This window comes from Equus przewalskii, chromosome 29 (genome assembly GCF_037783145.1).
Source record: "Equus przewalskii isolate Varuska chromosome 29, EquPr2, whole genome shotgun sequence".
Taxonomy (NCBI): Eukaryota; Metazoa; Chordata; class Mammalia; order Perissodactyla; family Equidae; genus Equus; species Equus przewalskii.
In genome coordinates this window covers 42,117,741-42,136,324 of record NC_091859.1, presented here as the reverse complement: position 1 = coordinate 42,136,324, position 18,584 = coordinate 42,117,741, and the positions used below count along the sequence as shown (strand labels likewise).

Below are 18,584 nucleotides of genomic sequence, written 5' to 3'. Positions count from 1 at the left end.
AGGACACATATGAGCTCCCATCATGATTATTGAGTGGGATGCAGGCAATGGAAGGACGAAGAAGGAGAGAGAAAGGGAAGGAAGGGGAGGGGGAAGAAGAGACATCAGTCCTCAGGCCCCCACGATCTAGGAAGGAAGACAAAACTGTCCTCGACGAAAGGGCAGCCTGAGAGCTCTGAGGGAGCAGTTTTACTCAGAATGAAGACTCTGGCAGCAAAACGCAGGAGAAAGGGAGAGGTGCATTTCCTTCACATCTGCCTTGTCCATCTCACCTGCCGGGGTGTTTACCTCCCCAGCTTCCCAGAGCCTCAGACAAAAGAAAGGCCACGGTGCCGAGTCCAACAGTGTTAATCTTCCAAATCTCCTCCTTGGCATTTCTGCTTCAGGTCTCAGACGCTGCTGGTATTCCTCGGCGTGTCTGTGCCTCTTAAAGATATAATTAAGCCTTTTTTTTTCCCTTTGAAAAATGCAGGCCCCCTCGGGCACTTCACCTTCATGTCTTGTCTCTGCTTCGTAAATTGCAGCTGATATGCGGGGACCCAGGAGGCTGACACGGCGCACACGGGTCCGGTGGGGAGATCTGTGTCGCCTCTTGGGGTCTGTGGTCTGCATTCCTGTCTCCTGAAGCCATCCCCCAGCTTCTGCTGGTCGGGTTGTGTTCGATTGTCCATCAATGTTTTGAAAGGATGAAAATCAGCCATGGGGCTCTCTGCAAGAGTCTTATGTCTCTGACAGGCGACACTTCTTTATCAAGAGACCTGGGGTCGCAGCCATGGGTTCCCATGTTGGTTCCTCACTGACCAGCAGTGTGACCTTGTGCAAGTCACTGTCCTCTCTGAAGTTCAGCCTCCAACTCCAAAGTCCTGTGATTCTAACTGACAAAGTGCTATGGTGTGGACAGGACTGTCAAAAAATATTTTAACAAACAAGATGATGAATCAAGAGGCTGCGTGGTATCTCCTACTGGTGGAAACTAACTGTGCTTTTTAAAAGACAGAGATCTGAGTTAGAAAAGGTCGAGGCGGAAAGCCACACGACAACATCACAGAAAGAATAAGACGCTATCTCCAGCTGCAATCAGGGTGCAGCGTCATTTGCTTTCTTGGTTGACGCCAGTCTCCCCACTGCAGGGTAAGAGGCCCACGGCACTGTCTTTCTTGGCCACTCCTGTATCTCTGGTTCTTGGAACATAGTAGGTCTTTGGTCCTACTTTGTACCTGATGCTAGAGGCACTCAACCAACTGTTGTTGAGTGAATGAATGAACTAAAGATCAAAGCAGTAAGCACAAGTGGAAAACTATCACCCAGAAATGAAAGTGTTAGGAAAGAATGGACGAGAGCCAAAGGTCACTGAGTTTCCAGGCTTTGACCACCTGGAAGGAGAAAGATGAGAAATAAGGGGCAGGCCTCACTGTCTGGCCTTGGGGGCCACCATGCAGAGCCATGGGCAGCGAGGAAGGTGGAGTGTGTGCCTGTGTGACAAGGTGCTGGAACAGAGAACCGGGGAGCTCAGAGGAGGCCCACGTGGTCTTACCAAACACAACCACGATGGGCAACCAGAAAGCAGCAAACCATCAAGCAGACCTCAGTCAGTTGTGCTTGATAGAAATATGACCCCTGAGGCTGGATTAACAGCACAGACCAAAGGCAGAGAGGAAAAATCAAGAGCACGAAGGACTACCGTCAGCACTGACAAAGCGAAACACCGGAGTGTGGATGGGCTGGGAGCAAGGCGCCCGCAGAGGAAGGCGGACGGGGACGGACGACCCCACGTGCCCGCGGCCTCCTCCCACAGCGCTATGGAGGAGAGATCACCACCTTCCCGCCACCAGGGAGGAGAACGTCCCAGACCACATGCTCACAGGGCATGTGTTCCGTCCAGATGGGACTGACCCCAAAGCCAGGCTCTTCCCATCCCACCGCATTTGCTCTCTCCTCACAGTGTAACGTGATGTGGAGGAAACTTCCAGAACATACTGCCCTTGGCCGAGTCATAAACATAGGGCAAAAATGGCCGAAAGGAATGATAGAGTAACTACACCAGTAATTGGCAGGGAAGGAATGGAGCTGCTGAACCCCTCTCCTCTCCCCTCGCTCTGCAAAACAGCCAGGTAGGAGCTTGGAAGGAAGGGGGACAGGTGTCTGGGCCACATATTTAAAATACCAAATGGCACTCAACATGTCCCAGCAGAACTCATCATCCCCATTTCTCGATGATTATAAATGTGCTCCCTCCCCAGGGCTCCCGTAAACCAGACAGTGTGGCCGGCGCAGCTGCAGGCAGCCAAATAAAGGAGGCAACCCCCCAGTCCACCTTTCCCCGTGGGGAGAAATATGAAGAGAAATGTCAGCTTTCCCCTGCACCTTGCTGCCTCCCTCCCCGACGTGGTAACCAACGTTTCTGCAGCGCTCTGTGGTTGAAAGCCCACTCCCGTCCACCGTCCCTTTCAAGCTCCTCTCCATCCTGCTCCGTGGTCTACAGAGAGGAAACGAGGCTCCGTGTGGGGAGGTCAGTGCTGAACATCAGGGAGCCCGTGAGCAGCAAACAGCCCTTGAACCCAGATCCCGGGCCACCGCCCCTTCCCCAGCTGAGGAAGAGAGGGCCTGTGCAGCTTTCCGGAAGGGATCTGCCATGAGATGTACCTACTTGTACCGAAATACGTTGGCCAAAAATATGACTGGGATAGGAGGGGTGAGAAATCATTTTCTCTCCTTCTGTGTGTCCTCCCGCCGGAATCAGCCCCGCTCACCACCTGCGGGGGGCCTTCCCAGCCCCAGACTCAAACCCATCAGCCCGCGCAAACCTCTCCAGATGCCCCCACATGACAAGTCAAATACCCTCCCACCTTGTGCCCCTAAACCCGCGCCCTTCTCCCAGGCCCCCGAGAACCTGGAGTCGTCCCCAACAAGCCACCTGCCTCCACCCCTCGTGCTGCATCGTCACTAAGGCTGATGACTTCTATTTTATAGTCTTAGCCTCTCCTCTCTGCTCCACCCGCACCCCCACCCCCGCCTCCGTGCAGGCCTCACTGTTTCTGTAACACCTCCCTCCTCACCCCCACGCACCTTCCCACTGCAGCCAGAGCTAGCCTTCCAGAACGCATATCAGATGCAGGGTCGAGTTGCGGCTCCGCTCAAAATGCTTCTCGCTTCGCCTGCAGCTCACAGCAGGTAAGGCGCACCTTGGCCCCCGTTGTCCTGTCCAGCCTGATTTCCCAGCACACTCTCCTCCAGCCACGCTGAATCCCTCACAAGGCCCCCAAGATGAGCAAAGGCCACGGAAAGCAGGATGTGTACAAGCCTTGCTAACATGACTTGACTTGGAATTGAAGACCCAGGAGCACCTCTCCTGCCCTCTGCTTTCTAGTTGCTAAGGCTACATTGCCTCCTTCTTCAGAGGCCATCAAGGCCCTGAGGGATTCAGAGGCTGCCCCGCACGAGGCTGGTGAGTGCAGAATGGGCTGGGAGCCAGCGCCCTCTCTTTATTCACCGGGCGAGCAGGGAGCACTCGCTCTCTCTGGGCTCGCACTGTGAGGGTGCTGGTTACAAACACTGAGCAGCGCTGGTCCGGGTCCTCAGGGAGCTCTCGGCCTGCTGGGAAAGGTGGACACCTGATGGGGCAGCAGAGGCCGGGAAGGTAAGCAAGGTGCCTCGGTGGAGTAGGGAGAAGCGCTCACCCGGGACCGGGCACCGGGCGCTCGTGGAAGCTTCACCAAGGAGTCAGCCTGGAGCTAAACTCTGAAGGACAAGGTGGCCTGGCAAGAAGTAGGCTGGGGAGGGGCTCGGAAATGCAGAGAAATGCAGATGCAGAGAAATTTCAGGACTGGGTCGGGCACCGAAGAGAAGAGCAGGACTCCGCCCTGCACAAGGTCACCCAGGAGGGTCAAGAACCCCACATCGAGTCCCGACATGCCGCGGGCACTCCTAAGTCATGCCACCTAAGCCTGGAGCCTCCTCTGTGCCTCAGTTTCCTCACCTGGTGATGGGGACAGTCACCCAAAGCGTTGCCAAGAGGAGCATATATAACTTGCTGGAAGAGTACCTGGCACACAGCAAGGGCCACCGGGGAGCTAGCTGTCAATGTGACGACTGTGATCATGGGGACCGCTATGTGGGGTTCTCAGCCTTGGCCCCGGATTGAACACTCCTAGCAGAGTCCATCTGGAAACATCCGCCATCGAGGCTGCAGGAAATGCTGTCCGTGACAGTGGGTGACAGTGGCTGTCTGAGTCCTTTATGTATTTACGGTTGTCAGGTGAGGCCAGAGGAAGATTCTTATCACCATCAGACTCTTTTTTTTCTAATTTTGCACAACATGCCTCTACTGCTTTTTAAAAAAGAACAATTTATGAATGTGCCCTGTGATCAAAGGCTTTTCAGAAGGGGCCTGACAGTAGCAGCAAGAGGGCCACAAATCATCCTGGCTGGACATAGATGATCCCCGGGAGGCCTCGGGACAGGCTAGGAGGCTGCTCTGGGCTCGCTTTAACCCGTGGGGACCCTGAAAGTCAGCAGGTGCGCGTGATCCTGCAGCTTCCCTGGTGCCAGGTTACCTCCTAGTGAGTGTCGCGTGCACATACACATGTGTGCACACATGCAAGAAAGAAAGACAAGCTTGGGGGGGCACAGAAGGGGACACTGCACAAATGAAGAGAAAGTCACGCAAAAACTCACAATGCCACGACTACCATGCCCTTCCCACTAGCGTGAGCATTTCTCTGACTCCATTCACGGCAGATCATTTAGAAGGAGCTCCCAGCACCGCCTCCAGCGCTCCCACTGCAGGGCATCTCCCCTCCGCCCTGCTCCACCTAAATGGCCTCGTCCAGGTCACCACCGGCCTGGGTGTTGCGACGTCTGACTAGACTCAGCAGTGCTGACACGGCTCACTGCCTCTCCTCCTGGAAACACCTTCTCCCCTTCCAGGACATCACTTCCAGGACACCGTGCCAGGCTCACCTCCTCGCCCTCCGGTGGCTCCTCCTCATCTCCCCGACCTCCGAGCATGGAGGCCTCGGTGCCCGTCTCTGGCCTCCTTTCTTCCCCATCTACACGCACTCCACGGCGAGCTTGTCGGTCTCGGGGCTCTGACCGTCACCCACATGCTAACATCTCTCAGACTCATTTACTCTACTCCGCATCCCATGTGTGTCTGAAAAGCACCTCAATCTTAATGTCCAAAGTGCACCCCTGACTTCCCCAAAGCTACCCTGTCACAGCCTCCCCGTTTCAGCTGACGGCTACCCCGGGCTTCTCTTCTTTTAGCCAAAATACATGGGGTCATCTGACTCCACGTCCAACTCCTCAGGAAAACGTGGCACACCTTCCAACCACGTCCTGAGCCTGTCTGCCTCTCATGCCTTCTGCCGGACCCAGACTGTCGAAGCCACCATCACCTCCAGCCTGGATCACGCAATTGCCCTCAGCGTCTCCCCGCTTCTAGCCTCACCCCAGCACCGAGAGGGAGCCTTCAAAACGTTGGGTCATCTCATCCCTCATCTCAAAACCCTCATATGGCACCCGCCTCACTCAGCGGGAAAGCCAGAGGCATTACAATGGCCTCGAGACCCGGCCTCATTACCCACCACCTCAGGCCTCTGCTCTGGCCACTTGGGCCTGGCCTCTGCCCCAGGGACTTTGCACGTGCTGTTCCCTCTGCCTGGAGCTCTCTTCATTCCGATCTCTGCATGGATCATTTCCTCAGCCCCTCAGGTCTCAGACAGAAGTCTCCAACCACCAGATTTAAAGTTGCTCCCCGGCCCCTGACCCTGCCCTCGCCCACTCCTCTGCTGCCCTCTGCAGAGCACGCGCCTCCACCTGACAGTGTACACGCTGTACTTGTTTCCTGTCTGCTCCTGCCCTCTGGAACCAGACGCGTACGAGGTAGGGACTCCTAGCTGGCTGACTGGAGCACCTTTCACTGTGACACGGAGCATATTGCTGGGAAGGGAGCGATGCCGTGGCCAGGCTCAGCCAGCCGTGTGCCCATGGGACCCCACAGCCTGGAGAAGACAGCAGAGGCAGGGGGACCAGCAGGTCTGAGGGGCAGCCCACATGCGACACATGGGTCCAGGCTGCAGGCTGCTGTGAGGCTATAGGAGGCTCACGAGAAGGGCAGCATCTCGGGGTCCCAGGACCCACAGCTGGTCTCGATAGGGGGCCACAAGAGGGGCCTCTGTCCCGCATCGTCTCTGGACTCAGCCTCCAGGCCTGGCCCAGCCCTGCCCACCAGCTGTCTGATGGCCTATCTTCACCCACCAACGGCATCGCTGGAATACGCCCCTGGGCAGGGCACGGGGCTGGGCCCTCTGGGTGACCCAAGGGAGGATGGCGTGCTTCTTTCCCACCTCTTGTCCCCTCTGCGCCCTCCCCGACATCCTCCATGACACCACGACACCTGTCCTGCTGGAGCTGCCTTTGACCTGCTCGGCATGCCATCTGCGTCTTCATGCACTGGTGATCCACAGCCCCGCCGACTCAGGCATGTGTCCACAGGGACCAAGTAGGCACGGGGGTGGGCATTCACAGATGCCCACCAGGCCAGTGAGTCTTCCAGCCCAAACCTGATGGCTGCCATCACCCGCCCCCCCCCCCCCCACAACAAGGCAGGCGCCTTGGGTTTTGTGTCCTTCCATCCTCCTGCTGGGGCTGTGACAGTCCCACCCGTGGTGACACCATGGTGCACGAACGCAGAGCTCATCTACCACACGCGTTTGCCGCGTCCTCTCATCTCAGCCGCATCACAGAAGGCTGTCCGGGTGGCGAGGGGGGCGCTCAGACCCCAGCCCAGCGTGGCCAGGCTTGGGCCTCAAGCGCAGGGGCCTCCTCCCGTGCTGTCCTCCCCACCAAGCCATCTCCTCCTTCCCTGAGGTGGGCGCCGAGGGGGCTGCTGGCTGGGGCTCAGTCCGCAGGCTGCGTGGGGGCATGGGGGTGGCGTGCCCGTGCACACGGCCCTCTTAGGCTGAGGCCCTGGGCTCTGGACGGGTGCGGTCCCTGTCACTGCGGGTCCAGCTTGGGCCAGGGGCCGGGAGGTCTCAGTGCTGCCCCATGTGCTTCACGCAGTAGGTACTCAAAGCAAGGCTGTACCCCCTGGACCCCGCCGAGCCCTCTGAGAGTCCAGCCTGAGGCGGGGGCACCCTCGGGAGGGGGTTGCCGGCTGTGTGACTGGGGTGGCCTCTGAGAGTTGCTGCATCTGTGAATGGGGGTCCAGAGCCCTCTGCATGGGCGTTGGAGGGATGGGCGCTGCCGGTTCAGAACCAGTACACGTTAGGGCGGTGCTGGGCTGACGCCCTCGCCCCCTGTTCCACGTGGACCCGGCACAGGGGGCTCAGCAAAAGTCTGTCCTCCTCTCATCCAGCCTCGTCCCCTATGAGAGACCCCACCGCAGCCCTCGGCCCCCTCCCCTGCAGCCACATGGCCAGCCTGAGGCGAAGTCACGCACAGCCCATCCCAGGCCTGGAGGTGGCCGGCCCTCACCCTGGGAAACGGCTTGGCTGCTGGCCAGGGTGTGGCCCCGGGTGATGGGGCTGTGCCTCCTGGAGAAGAGAGGGCGCCTAATCCCGGGATTTGCCGTGAAAGCCGGGACCGGGCCAATCACTCAGCACCGGGCAGGGGCGGCTGCCCTGTTGTTTTTAGGTGGAATTTCTGAATCTCATTCGTAATGTGTACTGATCCTGGGCCAAGCCTTCCGGATCAGGCTACAGGACGGGGTCAGCAGCGCAGATTTAACCCCTTAGGTGATCATTTAAAGAAGTGATCTGGGCCCTGCTAGCTGGGACGAATGATGGTGACTCGAAGCCAGATGGCTGGGCGAGCAAGCTCTCTGCTTTGATCGAGGCCTCGCCTGGCCAGGGGGAGAGGTATAACTAAGTCAGTATCTTCGATCATAAGCTCTTATACTGGGGCTGCCGTGTACAGCTGAGTAGCTTGTGCATTGCACACAGATGAGGCTGTGAATGGTATCCCCCTAGGGTTTTGCAGTGTACAACATATTCAACTGTACTCGGCAGCCCTGCCACACACAACTTCTCTCTCCCTCTGAGACATTAACAGGGACGGAGCCCACCACTGAAACACAAGCACTTTCCGCTGCAGGAACTCAGATGGCAGAATGCTAGGGAAGCTAGGAGGCAGCTTCTTGAAAGCAGGATCTCTGGCTTGGATATAAAATTGTTCCCCAGACCCCAACACAGGGGCTGGCATGGAGTAGGAACCCAGGAGGTTCTTGTTGAATGAATAAGATAATTCAAGGATGACAGAACCTGGGAGACGTGACGTCCACCGTCCTGCTGCAGGCTGGGCCTAACTCGCCCACCCAGGCCACGAGACATGCCTGTCAGGTGGCTCCCAGGTAGCTGGGGCCACTTTGGGGCGCACAGTCCTGTCCCTGTCCCCTGTATTTCACTCTGGCCTGTTGTTCCCTCGGGAGGCTCCGAGCTCTCCCAGCGCTCCAGCGCCGTCCGCTCCCTCCCAGAGGCTCATTTACCCCCTAACAACCTGCTGAGCTACGTTAAAACGCGCACACGCCCTCCGGTCCTCATAGCCTGGCAAGGCAAATATTACTATGGTAATTGTGCTGAGAAGAAAACTGAGGCTCAGAGAGGTAATGTGACCCACCTGAGGTCACACAGTTAGAAACAGAGAACCAGAATCAAGCCCAGAACGTCGCACCCCATGGTCACCAGTTGGATGCAGAGACTCAATCATGTTTTGCCCCAAAAGGGTCCCTGCAACCATTGATATTTTTCAAAGGGTAAACTTAGAGTAATAACCCATATACATTCACAGATGAAATTTAGAATGCTATTTCAAAATGTGAAAGTTTTTAGTTACCTTTATGAGGGGGTGTGAGGGTATCATATGGAGGTGTCAACACACTGGTCAAATTCAGAGGCTCCCGTGTCGTGCTTCAGCACAGACGACGTGCGGAGGGGGAGCTGCTGAGCCCCTTTTCGTGGAGAAGGGGGGCTCTGGCAGTGCTGCCCTTCTGCACACCTGCCATGCGCCAGGCACATGCCTCCCACATGACCCTTTCATCTAATCACAGTGACGGGCATCTGTAAACAGCGCCTATCGCTCCCAAATCTAACACAGGAAGCCATCTCTCCAGTGCGCCGGGCCATCACCTGATCGCCACTCATTCAGACTTTTCTGAGTGCAGGACTGGCTGCCACGGTGTCCAGTCCACTGGGCCCATCCAAGAAGCAAGGACAGGAAGACCTCAGTTTCTTAGGGACCCGAGGGCCCTCAGAGCCACCTGGGAGGATGGGAGTGTAGGGGACAACAGAGAACAGACTTGGCATCTTGCAGACCTGCTGGCCAACTACAGCTCCGACTCACTGGCCGTGGGGCCCCGGGCCAGCACTTCCTTTTCTTTCTTACATAAACAGTGATGCCAGCCTGGGCTGGGGGTGGTGGGGGGGGCCCACGAGGCTGTGCAGGCCTAACAGTGTAGAGCTCATGAGGGGCTCTGTGCACAGGAAGAGTCATCGCACACGGGACACCAGGCAACTCTTCCACTCCCAAGCAAAACGGTGAGCAAAATCTCCAGGCCCTGTCCCTGGGCCCAGGGCGGCCTTGGACTGGAGAGATGAGGCCGGGCCTCCAGACCCTGGGGCTGTCCTTTCTCCAAGCCAGTGAGTACAAAACATCTCAGAAATGAAACCCTGTGTATGTGCACACACTCGGCTCCATCCCCACACACGACTACACACTTAGCCACACCCGTACCTACACACACCCACATACACTCACATTCAGCCAGCGACACACACATACACACACTCCACACGCACATGAAGTCAGACCAGAGGGCTTTCCCAGAAACAAGTTCATAAAGTGGAGTGGGGTCTGAATTCCTTTCCAGGTTTGCAGGTTATAATTAAAACACATTTGCAGCCAGAGAGGGTCCTCCGCAGCCTGCACACAATCCCTCTAAACTGCAGCCCACCCCAGCATCTGCCTGAAGCGGGTGCGGCTCGGCCCGGCTGAACAGCCCTCCCCTGCAGCTCCGGACCCCCGCCAGCCCCACCGTCGGCAGAGGGGGAGGAGGCGGGCCCAGGGCTCCTGGGCAGCAGCCCCTGGTGCAGCTGCCTGTGAGAGCAAAGCGAGTCAGCAGCGGCCAGGTGAAGAAGCAGCAGAAAGGATGCTCCAGGACCCCGTGCTCACCCCCAGCACCTCTTGACCACACAGACTTGGGCTGAGCTCCATGATTCGTGCAGGAGTGGTCGTCTTGAAGCTTCAAGGCCACCCTTTATGAGTAAAGAGCCCTCTTCAAGTCCATGTGGTCAAGAGGTGAGGTTCAAAATGCCACCATGCTGAGGGAGGAAACAAGTCCTGGAACATCCCTCTCAGATTTTTCACCTGGCTAGTGCCACCCAGCCCAGGTGCCACCTCCTCCCTGCATCCCGCCCTGATTTACCCAGGCAGGAGGCAGCCTGGGCTGTGCACCCACGGCACCTCTCACTGTGCTCTCCTGTTACTCTTGGGACCCTCAGCCTCTCTAGATGCAGAGACTGCATCCTCTTCACCCAGCACATAGCAGGTGCTCCAGAAGCACCATGGAATGGGCGAGCCAGTTAACTGATTAGTCCCAGTGCCCTCCAGGCCTGCCCGCCCCCTTGACCACTGCGACTCTCCACGGCCCCGAGGCTGCTGCCATCCCGGAGCCCGGCCACCTGGGAGTGAAGCTGGTGAGGCCAATGTTAGCTCTCACTGAACTTTCCCACTATTTAATTGGAACAGGAGGAGAGAGGCAGTGCTTGCAGAGACACGGGGGCAGCTCAGGGCAGCAGCTGCACCTGACAGCTGCTCCCCACTGAATGAAATGCATAAGAAGTACGGATTGCTTACTTCCAGGATCTCAGAAGCCCGAACACGGGGACTCTCGCCTCCCAGTTTAAGTGACAACACTAGTGATGATCTCCTGAGGCCCAGAGCTGACACCCTGGGTAACTAACGCTGATTTGTTCTTTCGTGCTCATCTGTGTTTTAATAAAAGTAGAGCCTTCCTGTTAACTATGTAAAAACCAAAAATCAAAACTGCCTGCTCCATCGGGAGGCCAGTTAGCCAACCCATCTCCTTATTTCAGTTTGCTTTTGGGCTGGTGGAGCTGACTAGTAGCTTTAGGGCTATTTTAATTATTAGTATTTATAAGAGATACCCATCAATACAGTTGAATTGTATGAATCTCAACTCACACGCGGGGAGCCAGATGTGGCTGACTCCTCTCGAAATGGGGAAGCTGAGTTACATAGCCGGCAGGGGCCTGTGTGCAGCAGCACGGTGCCATCGCATCCTATCGGTCCATTCTCGCTGGGGAGGTCTCAATGCTGCAGAAGGCGGTTCCCCGCTGAGCCTCTGCCATTGGGGCATCCGCATCTTTTCATCACGGCCTTCAGTAAATATTCGATCACGTCCTGCATGTCAACGCCTGGTGGGGAACCCAAAGTCCCAGCTCACCAGGGGCTCACGCTCCACGTGGTTGATGTCACAACGCTCCCTGCACGGCCTCAATTTCACGTCACGTCTGTGTGACAGGAGGGACTGCCTTGCAAAAAGCTGCTGCATCAACCCTGTCGGGTACCACGCTGGCCCCAGGATCAGGCAGGCCATACACAAAATTAACCAGTGCATCCAAAAACCACCTTTGGCTGAGAACTTGAGTTCCTCTTGGCTTTGGGAGGTTTTAACAGAAACTTTGGCAAAGCTGACACTCAGTATACATGGATTTTTTTTCCCCTCCTTAGAAAAATAGGGAGTTAAAAAGAAGTGGTCTGCGGGGGCGTGGCAGGGAGGGCAGAGACTCAGACACCAGCCGTGGCCCAGAGGGCTGGGGAGCCAGGGGTGGCCCCGGCTGCTGGCAGCTGATAATAAACAGCCTGCGCCCATCGCGGCCAGGGCTCCCGCCATTAGTCAGCTCTGAGGACCTATTATCTGAAAGACCCCTTCTTGAGGACCCCCTGATTACAGCTGGACCCTGCAGAGCGGAGAATGAACCCGGAGCTGGCTGAGGAAGGCTTTGTAGTGGCCCAAGAACACCTCAGGCATTCATAGAGCATTTCTGCACAGGCCGAAAACGCACTCTTCATTTTTCCCTGACAGCCGGTACAGAGGAATGCACGCTGACGGCTGGGCCGGGCGGCACGGAGCCAGCAGGCTCCCCCGCTCCAGAGTTGCCTGGATCCCCGCAAAGAGCTGGCTTTTAAAGGAAACGCTAGGGGCAGGCCCAGCCCTTTCAGGTCCTTAGTCTGCTTGGGGCACTTTCTTCTTCTTCTGTTATTTTGGGGAAGGTGAACTCAGCGGCCGCGGGGTCCTGGCGGCTTGGACACTGGGACACCCGCACGGTCAGCAGCTTGGCCCCATCAGCACAAGCCGTCTGTGGGCTCCCGCTCTGGGTGGTCGGGGAAGATGGAGCTCTGGGCCAGCTCTGCCCTCAGCACCGAGTGGCCTCGGGCAAACCTCCTGCCTTCTCTGGCCCTTGCTCTCTCATCATTAATGGGCATACTCCCCGCATTGTCACAGGGTTGTGGCAGTGTGTCCCCGCTCCTGGCACTCACTAACTGTTAGTCGCTCCTCCACATGCATCGGGACTCAGCTCAGACCTCACCTCTTCCAGGAAGCCTTCCTGACCCTGCGCCCAAAGTCCACACAGGGCGTGGCCTAGAGCGGGCAGGTGTTCGGCCAATGCCTGTGAGCGGGGAGGTGTCCTTTCCGGTGTTGCGGGCAGCCTGGGGCTGCGTGGTGCTTCTCACTGGGCCAGGGCGCAGCAGGTGCGAGGCTAGAGCAGCCCCGAAAACACTCTCTCCCTCTCTGCCGACATAAAGGGTTTCTGTCTAAGGTGTTGCTCACAAGGAGAACTCACTGCCAAAACGAGTTGGCAGCCCCCACATCCTGGGCCCTGCGGTTTTTCAGTTGCTCAGTCTTAGGGGGTCATTTACTCAGATCCATTCTTTGCCCAAGGAAGACAATCCCGGCTGTCCCTGGAGGTATTTGTGAGGACCGAGCTGGGATGCGGGGGTGAACGTGCTCAGCGACGGTTCCCAGGCTGCTCGCGCCCGGGCTCGAGTCCAGCAGCAGAACGATCCATCGCAGGCCGACAGGCCCAAAGCTGCAGCACCATGCCCGTGTCCAGGGCCGGCATGTGCCAGGATGGCCACCCCCAGAGGCCCGGAACTCCTGGGGTACACAGAAGTTATTTGGGGCAGAGGAGGAGAGGGAAGGAGGTGGGCATAAGGATGCCCAGGGAAGAGACCCTAGGCAGCAACCGGCGGGTAGAGACAAGAGCCCAAACCAAAACACGGCCTGGGTCCCGCCCCAGCGAGACCTTGCCCACTCTGGCCTTGGTCCTCCACCTGGGGATGACATTGGCAAACTCCAGGAGCCCAACCAGATGGGACGTCCTGCAAACATACGGACAAGTGGAAGAGCTTGGGCCCACCCGGGAGGACCAGAGGCAGGACAAAGTCCCAAGGGCAGCCTGGGCCCTCCCCCACGCAGCACCAGCCTGGAATTCCAAACACCAGAGCCCACACCGACCAAGCACAGGGAGGAGAAGCCGCTTGTCTCCGAGGCCTCAGCCGCATTCCATTCTCAGGAAGCGCACGCGGGGATGGCACCTGTGGTCCCCTCACACCCAGGGGCTCTGCTCCGTTCTCCACTCTGCCCTGGAGTCACCGTGAGAAGAATGGCAAGCCCCCTCGCCTCTCTGGGCCTCAGTTTCCTCCTCTACCAAAGAAGGCGTTGGGAGAGGTGATCTCCAGGAGCATCCAGGCTCTGACACGCCAGGATTTTCCGCCCCACTGGATGGGAAGCCGAGAAACAGGGACTCCCAGATTGGTTCTGTTTGGAGTATAGATGCGGCTGCAAAAAAGTGCTGGTAGGCACTGGATCTGGGCCCGGCCACTGCCCAACCGCCAGGCTCGGCTCACCCCAGGAAGGATTTAGCTGGGAACTGAAGGCACAGACACTGCAGGGAATGCACCCCCAAGAGAGCCCTGGTCTCTCTGTGCATGCCGGCCTCAGCACCGTGCTTTGTCGATCTGTCTGTCTGTTTATGTGGCTGTCTCTCCCCTGCCGGAACGCAAAGCCCTCAGGGGCCGAGGCTGTATTGTATTTGTGCATCTCTGTATCCACACCCCCTGGCCCAGGACCTGGTACAGATGGGGCTCAGGAAGAGTGCAGAAACGGAAAGAACGGACGAATGAATCAGAAGGTGATGGTTCCCAGCTCCTGTGGTTCCAAGAGCTGAGAATTACCCCAGTGTGGGCCGTGTTGCAGCCACACCTGCAGGGCCAGCATCAAGCACAGGGCTGGCGGGAGGTGGACTTCTGGGCGCAAATGTCATCAGGCTGCTCACCCCGACACCCACCCAGGCAGGACAAACCCTTGACCCTACCTCCTCCTGCCTGCCCTCATCCCCAGGCCCCTGAAGGTCCCTTAAGTGTCTCTTCACCCAACAATGGGGGAAACCGAGGCCAGAGTGGGCAGTGACTCAAGAGCAGGCAGCGAGTTTTATGACTGCTGACAAGCCAACTGCAGGCCCTCCCCTTGGAATCCCAGCCAGGGCTAATGGACCATTAATTGTAATTAACTCATTATTCCTGCTGCCAACTAGGGGAGGAGGAGGCTGGGGGTGGGTAGCCCCCAAATGACTCAGTCATGTTTACAACGTGCAAACCCATTTAAGAGCTTGTAAAGTCGCTATAAATGGCTCTTTGGCAACAGAGGAATAACGATTGCCCGCCTCCAGCTGCCAGTGTAGCAAGAGTCGGGGTTGGGGCGGCGGGGACCCCGGTTCTGAGATCCAACAGCGCCACCTAGAGACCATGTTCCAAACCGCTCTGCTGGGGCCAAGCGCGCGCAGGCCCAAGACCTCAGAGAGCCGGGACCCTAAGAGACCACGAAGCCCACTACCCCGCATCCACCGCGGGGAAACTGAGGCCCAGGTGCGGACAGGCCTGGCCCTCGTCTTCTCAGCTTCTTTGAAAATGCTCGGAGTCTAAATCTAAGTCCAAAATGGCAGATGGTATTGTTTTCATTCCCCACAAACTTAAATTCTTTAGAAGGCGACAGTTCAGGAGAGGTGCTGTGAACGACAGTGACGGGAACAGGGCTTCTGCGGTCTGCTCCCTCCCTCTAGACGAAGTTCACGGAGCCTCCCAGACTCACCCGCTCCTCCGCCAGGACCCTGTGGACACGCTTCGCCTCCCTCGGCCCCGGGTATGCATCTCCAGGGGAGGCTCCCGCAGGCCCAACAAGCACAGGGGCTGTGTGCATGTGTGCGCCATGACGCGACCTCAGACCCCTTACTGACTGCCACGTGGGGAGGGGACAGTGACACAGCAAGGCGAGCCAGTTCCGGTGAGACCAGGGCACACGCAGCTCCTCTGACTCCCCCCTTGCTACTCCTTCCGTTGGGCCACGAGAATAAAAATTACATTAGCCCCTACTGCCTGGGGTGCTGTGCCCACCCTGGGACAAGCATTTCACCTGCGGGATCGTGTCTGAAATTCAGGGTTGTGAGATGCAGCAATATAGTGGCACAGCCAGGGGCACGTCCCAGGCAGGCTCTGCCACCCTGGGCACTCCTGGTGCCGGGACTGACTCGGGGGTGTGGGGGTTCCAGCTGGGCCCTGAAGGACGGGTGGGGTCGGCTTTAGGAAGGGGACTCAGATAGGAGCTGGGCTGGTCCTGAGAGGTTTTCCTGCCCGACTGGCACAACAGGCCCTGGCCAAGCCGTTGGCTAGAGGACAAGGAGGTGTCGGGACACCTGGATGTCTCCGGCCACTCACCCACAGTCATGCCGTCCATGTAACGCTTGATGATGTCGAAGGAGTCCCGCAGGTTCCCTTCCGTTATGTCGAAGATGATGTCGGCGTGGTTGGCAGGATACGCTGGCGTGATGGCCCGGAGAAAGATGATCTCTGCCAGAGAGAAGCTCAGCATGGAGAGGGCGCAGCACCCAGCCTGCGGAGCCCAGGCACGCACCCTCTGGGGACGAGACCCCAACACATGGCACCCCTGCATGTGGAGGGGTCCTGAGGGGCCACAGATCATAGCCTCCATTTCATCAGTGGGGAAACAGGCTTGGAGGGATTTTGGATCTGCCCCGTGGTCAGGGAGCCAACCAGTGGCGGTGCCAGCACTAAGAAGTAATTAGTAATCAGTCATGAATCTTCACGAAGCTGGGACAAAGGGGAAAGGACCTGGATGAGGGGACAACAGGAGAGAGCTCAGAAAGGGCAAGGGAGCAGGCTGGTCTGCCCCACAGTGACACAGGTCAGACAAGCCACTTCTCAGGGTGGGCTGGGCAGTGCGATGGCTGCGTCCATCTCCTAGACTGCCTGACATGAAGAGGGTCAAACTGCCCTCGGCTGAAAGCACGTGGCCCCAATTCTACTCCGGCTTTGGATGATCTTGGGGGCGTCCTCTCTCTGGGCCTCAGTTTGCTCATCTGTAAAGTGAAGGAGGCAGCCTGCCAGCGCCCACTAACGGTCCTTTCACCACTAATGGTTGAAGTCTGGATTTCCTGGGTCGAAGATGCTGACAGTTGTCTCTACCACGCCCATTTCCCTGTAGAACCAACTCATAGATCAGCACTGGCCAAGAGGCCACAAAACTGGCCGTTAGGGATGTGGGAAGGATTCGTCTGTGGTTTGGTGGAACCCGTCATTTTGCATAAGGCAAACACCAGTCAATGATTTTCTCCGATCCAAGTCCGTGCCACCCTCCCCTTTTCTAGAGGAACAGGTCAGAGAGTGGAGAGCCAGGAGCCACCTACTCCTTCAGGCAGCCACGTCCTCGGGGAGGGGGGGATCTCCTGCCCCCACCACCCCCACGACCAGGTTTCGTGTTCTGGAACGTGCTCCTGCGTTACCCTCAGGGCCCTGGCGTGGTATGTAGACACAGGGCAGTCATGCTGGCTCAATTGTACGTCTCCCTTGAGAGGTCAGGGGGCTCCTTCTCCTCACTGTGTCCCAGATCCTGGCCCCCACCTGGCACATGTCAGGTTCAGTCTGTGTTTGCTGAGTGAATCAACCATGACGAGCCCCTCTGAAGGCCACAATGAAGCATCCGGAGAGGAAGGGGTGGTTGGAGACCACACCAGCCCTGCACGAGAGCTGCACCCCCCGGAAGCAAGGCGTCCCGAGCAGCACCGTTCCAGAGCCCTCTGTCGGGCACCAGCAGCATGCCGCCCCAGCCCCACCCTGGTGAAACGGGTGCTGTGACGGCAGGTCCACACAGCAGGCTGGGAGCTGCTTGCAGGGTGGGGCGGGCTCGGGAACACTGACCACTTTACTCCTGGGCTCCCTGGACCCTGTCTAGCCCCTCTAGTCTCGCTGCCCCTCGGTCTCCAGGTGATGTTTCTGCATGCAAATATCATCCGGTGCAACCTTTAATGGGTCCCAAAGCCTTGGCGTTTCAGCCCCAACTCCAAGTTCAGGCTCTCATTTATCCTTTCAGCCCGTTGCTTGCCAAGTCTCTACCACTCCAGCCAGAAAAACCTGGCCTAGTTCCTCAAATGCCCACACTCCCTCCAGACCTTTCCAGATGTGTTCTGCTCTGCTTCGCATCCTCCTCTCTCTGTGCTCCCCACTTTCACCAGATTACCTCCCAGTGAGCATGCAAGCCCCAGTGTGGAAGTCACTTCCTCCTGGAGGCCCTCCCTGACTCCCCAGTGCCGGCACAGAGCCAATGCTTGATAGCTATTTGCTGAATGGCTGTTACCCATGAGAAGAGACCCCCGGCACCGAGAGCCAGGACTGGGCCGGCGTGGTGCTGTGTGGTCTGGGGATGGAGGACATGCGGGGGTGGGGCGAGGTCTACATTTCCAACCCCAAATCCATGTCTTACCAAGGAATGGCTTTCTCGGGCCAAGCATCAGCTCAAGCTTTGGGAGGCCCCAAAGGGGGCTGCCTCTCAGGGACGCCTCTCTAGATGAGGGCCTCCCCTGGGACCTCCATGCCAATTCCGGGCCGTGGGAGTCAGCACTCACCTTCAGGGCGGGTGAACTCGCGGAAGGTGGGCAGCGAGACGACGGTATGGGAGATGGTGTGCACCGGGTCCAACACGCAGGTGACGTCGTTGGGGCGGCAGGACTTGATGCAGCGGACAGTGTCTGTCTTCTCTTGGCGGAGCCTGGGGGGAACCACAGCACAAGAGGCGATGGGAAAGTCAGAACCACCACTCCCACAGAGACCGAGGTCCAGGGAGGAGCAGCAGGTCGCCAGGCTGGGAGCTCCTGGCCCAGAGAAGGCTCCACTGGAGAACCGAAGTGGCCTCGCAGCCGGGCTGCCCGGTGCGGCTGCCTCATGGTCTTTCCTGCAAACTGAACTGGGACCCAAACACCAGAGACGCACTCCAGTTTCCATCTGCCCGGCTGTGAAGAAGCGAAGCTTTGCTATGTGCCAGCTGCATGAACTGAGCTTCCGTTTCTACAACTGCAAAGCACATTCATTCATTCGCTCGCTCAGTAAGTGTGTTTTCAGTGCCTGCTGGGTTCCAGGTGCCGGCAACACCGAGTGAGACGTGGTGCTGCCTCCATGGAGCCCTTGGGCGGGTAGGTTGCAGGGGCAATAAATGA

At 57.9% G+C, this 18,584-nt stretch overlaps 1 protein-coding gene across 2 annotated transcripts in view; it reads right to left on the bottom strand.

The window, feature by feature from the left end:
- Nucleotides 1–18,584, bottom strand: part of FBLN1 (fibulin 1) — an 84,741-nt gene that overhangs the window by 5,833 nt on the left and 60,324 nt on the right. For both annotated transcript variants that reach the window (XM_070600319.1, XM_070600320.1), the window contains exons 15-16: nucleotides 17,997–18,139; nucleotides 15,793–15,924 (exon numbers count right to left, since the gene is read on the bottom strand). In XM_070600319.1, coding sequence (XP_070456420.1) covers nucleotides 15,793–15,924; nucleotides 17,997–18,139 — 275 coding nt within the window. The remainder of the gene's footprint in view (nucleotides 1–15,792; nucleotides 15,925–17,996; nucleotides 18,140–18,584) is intronic.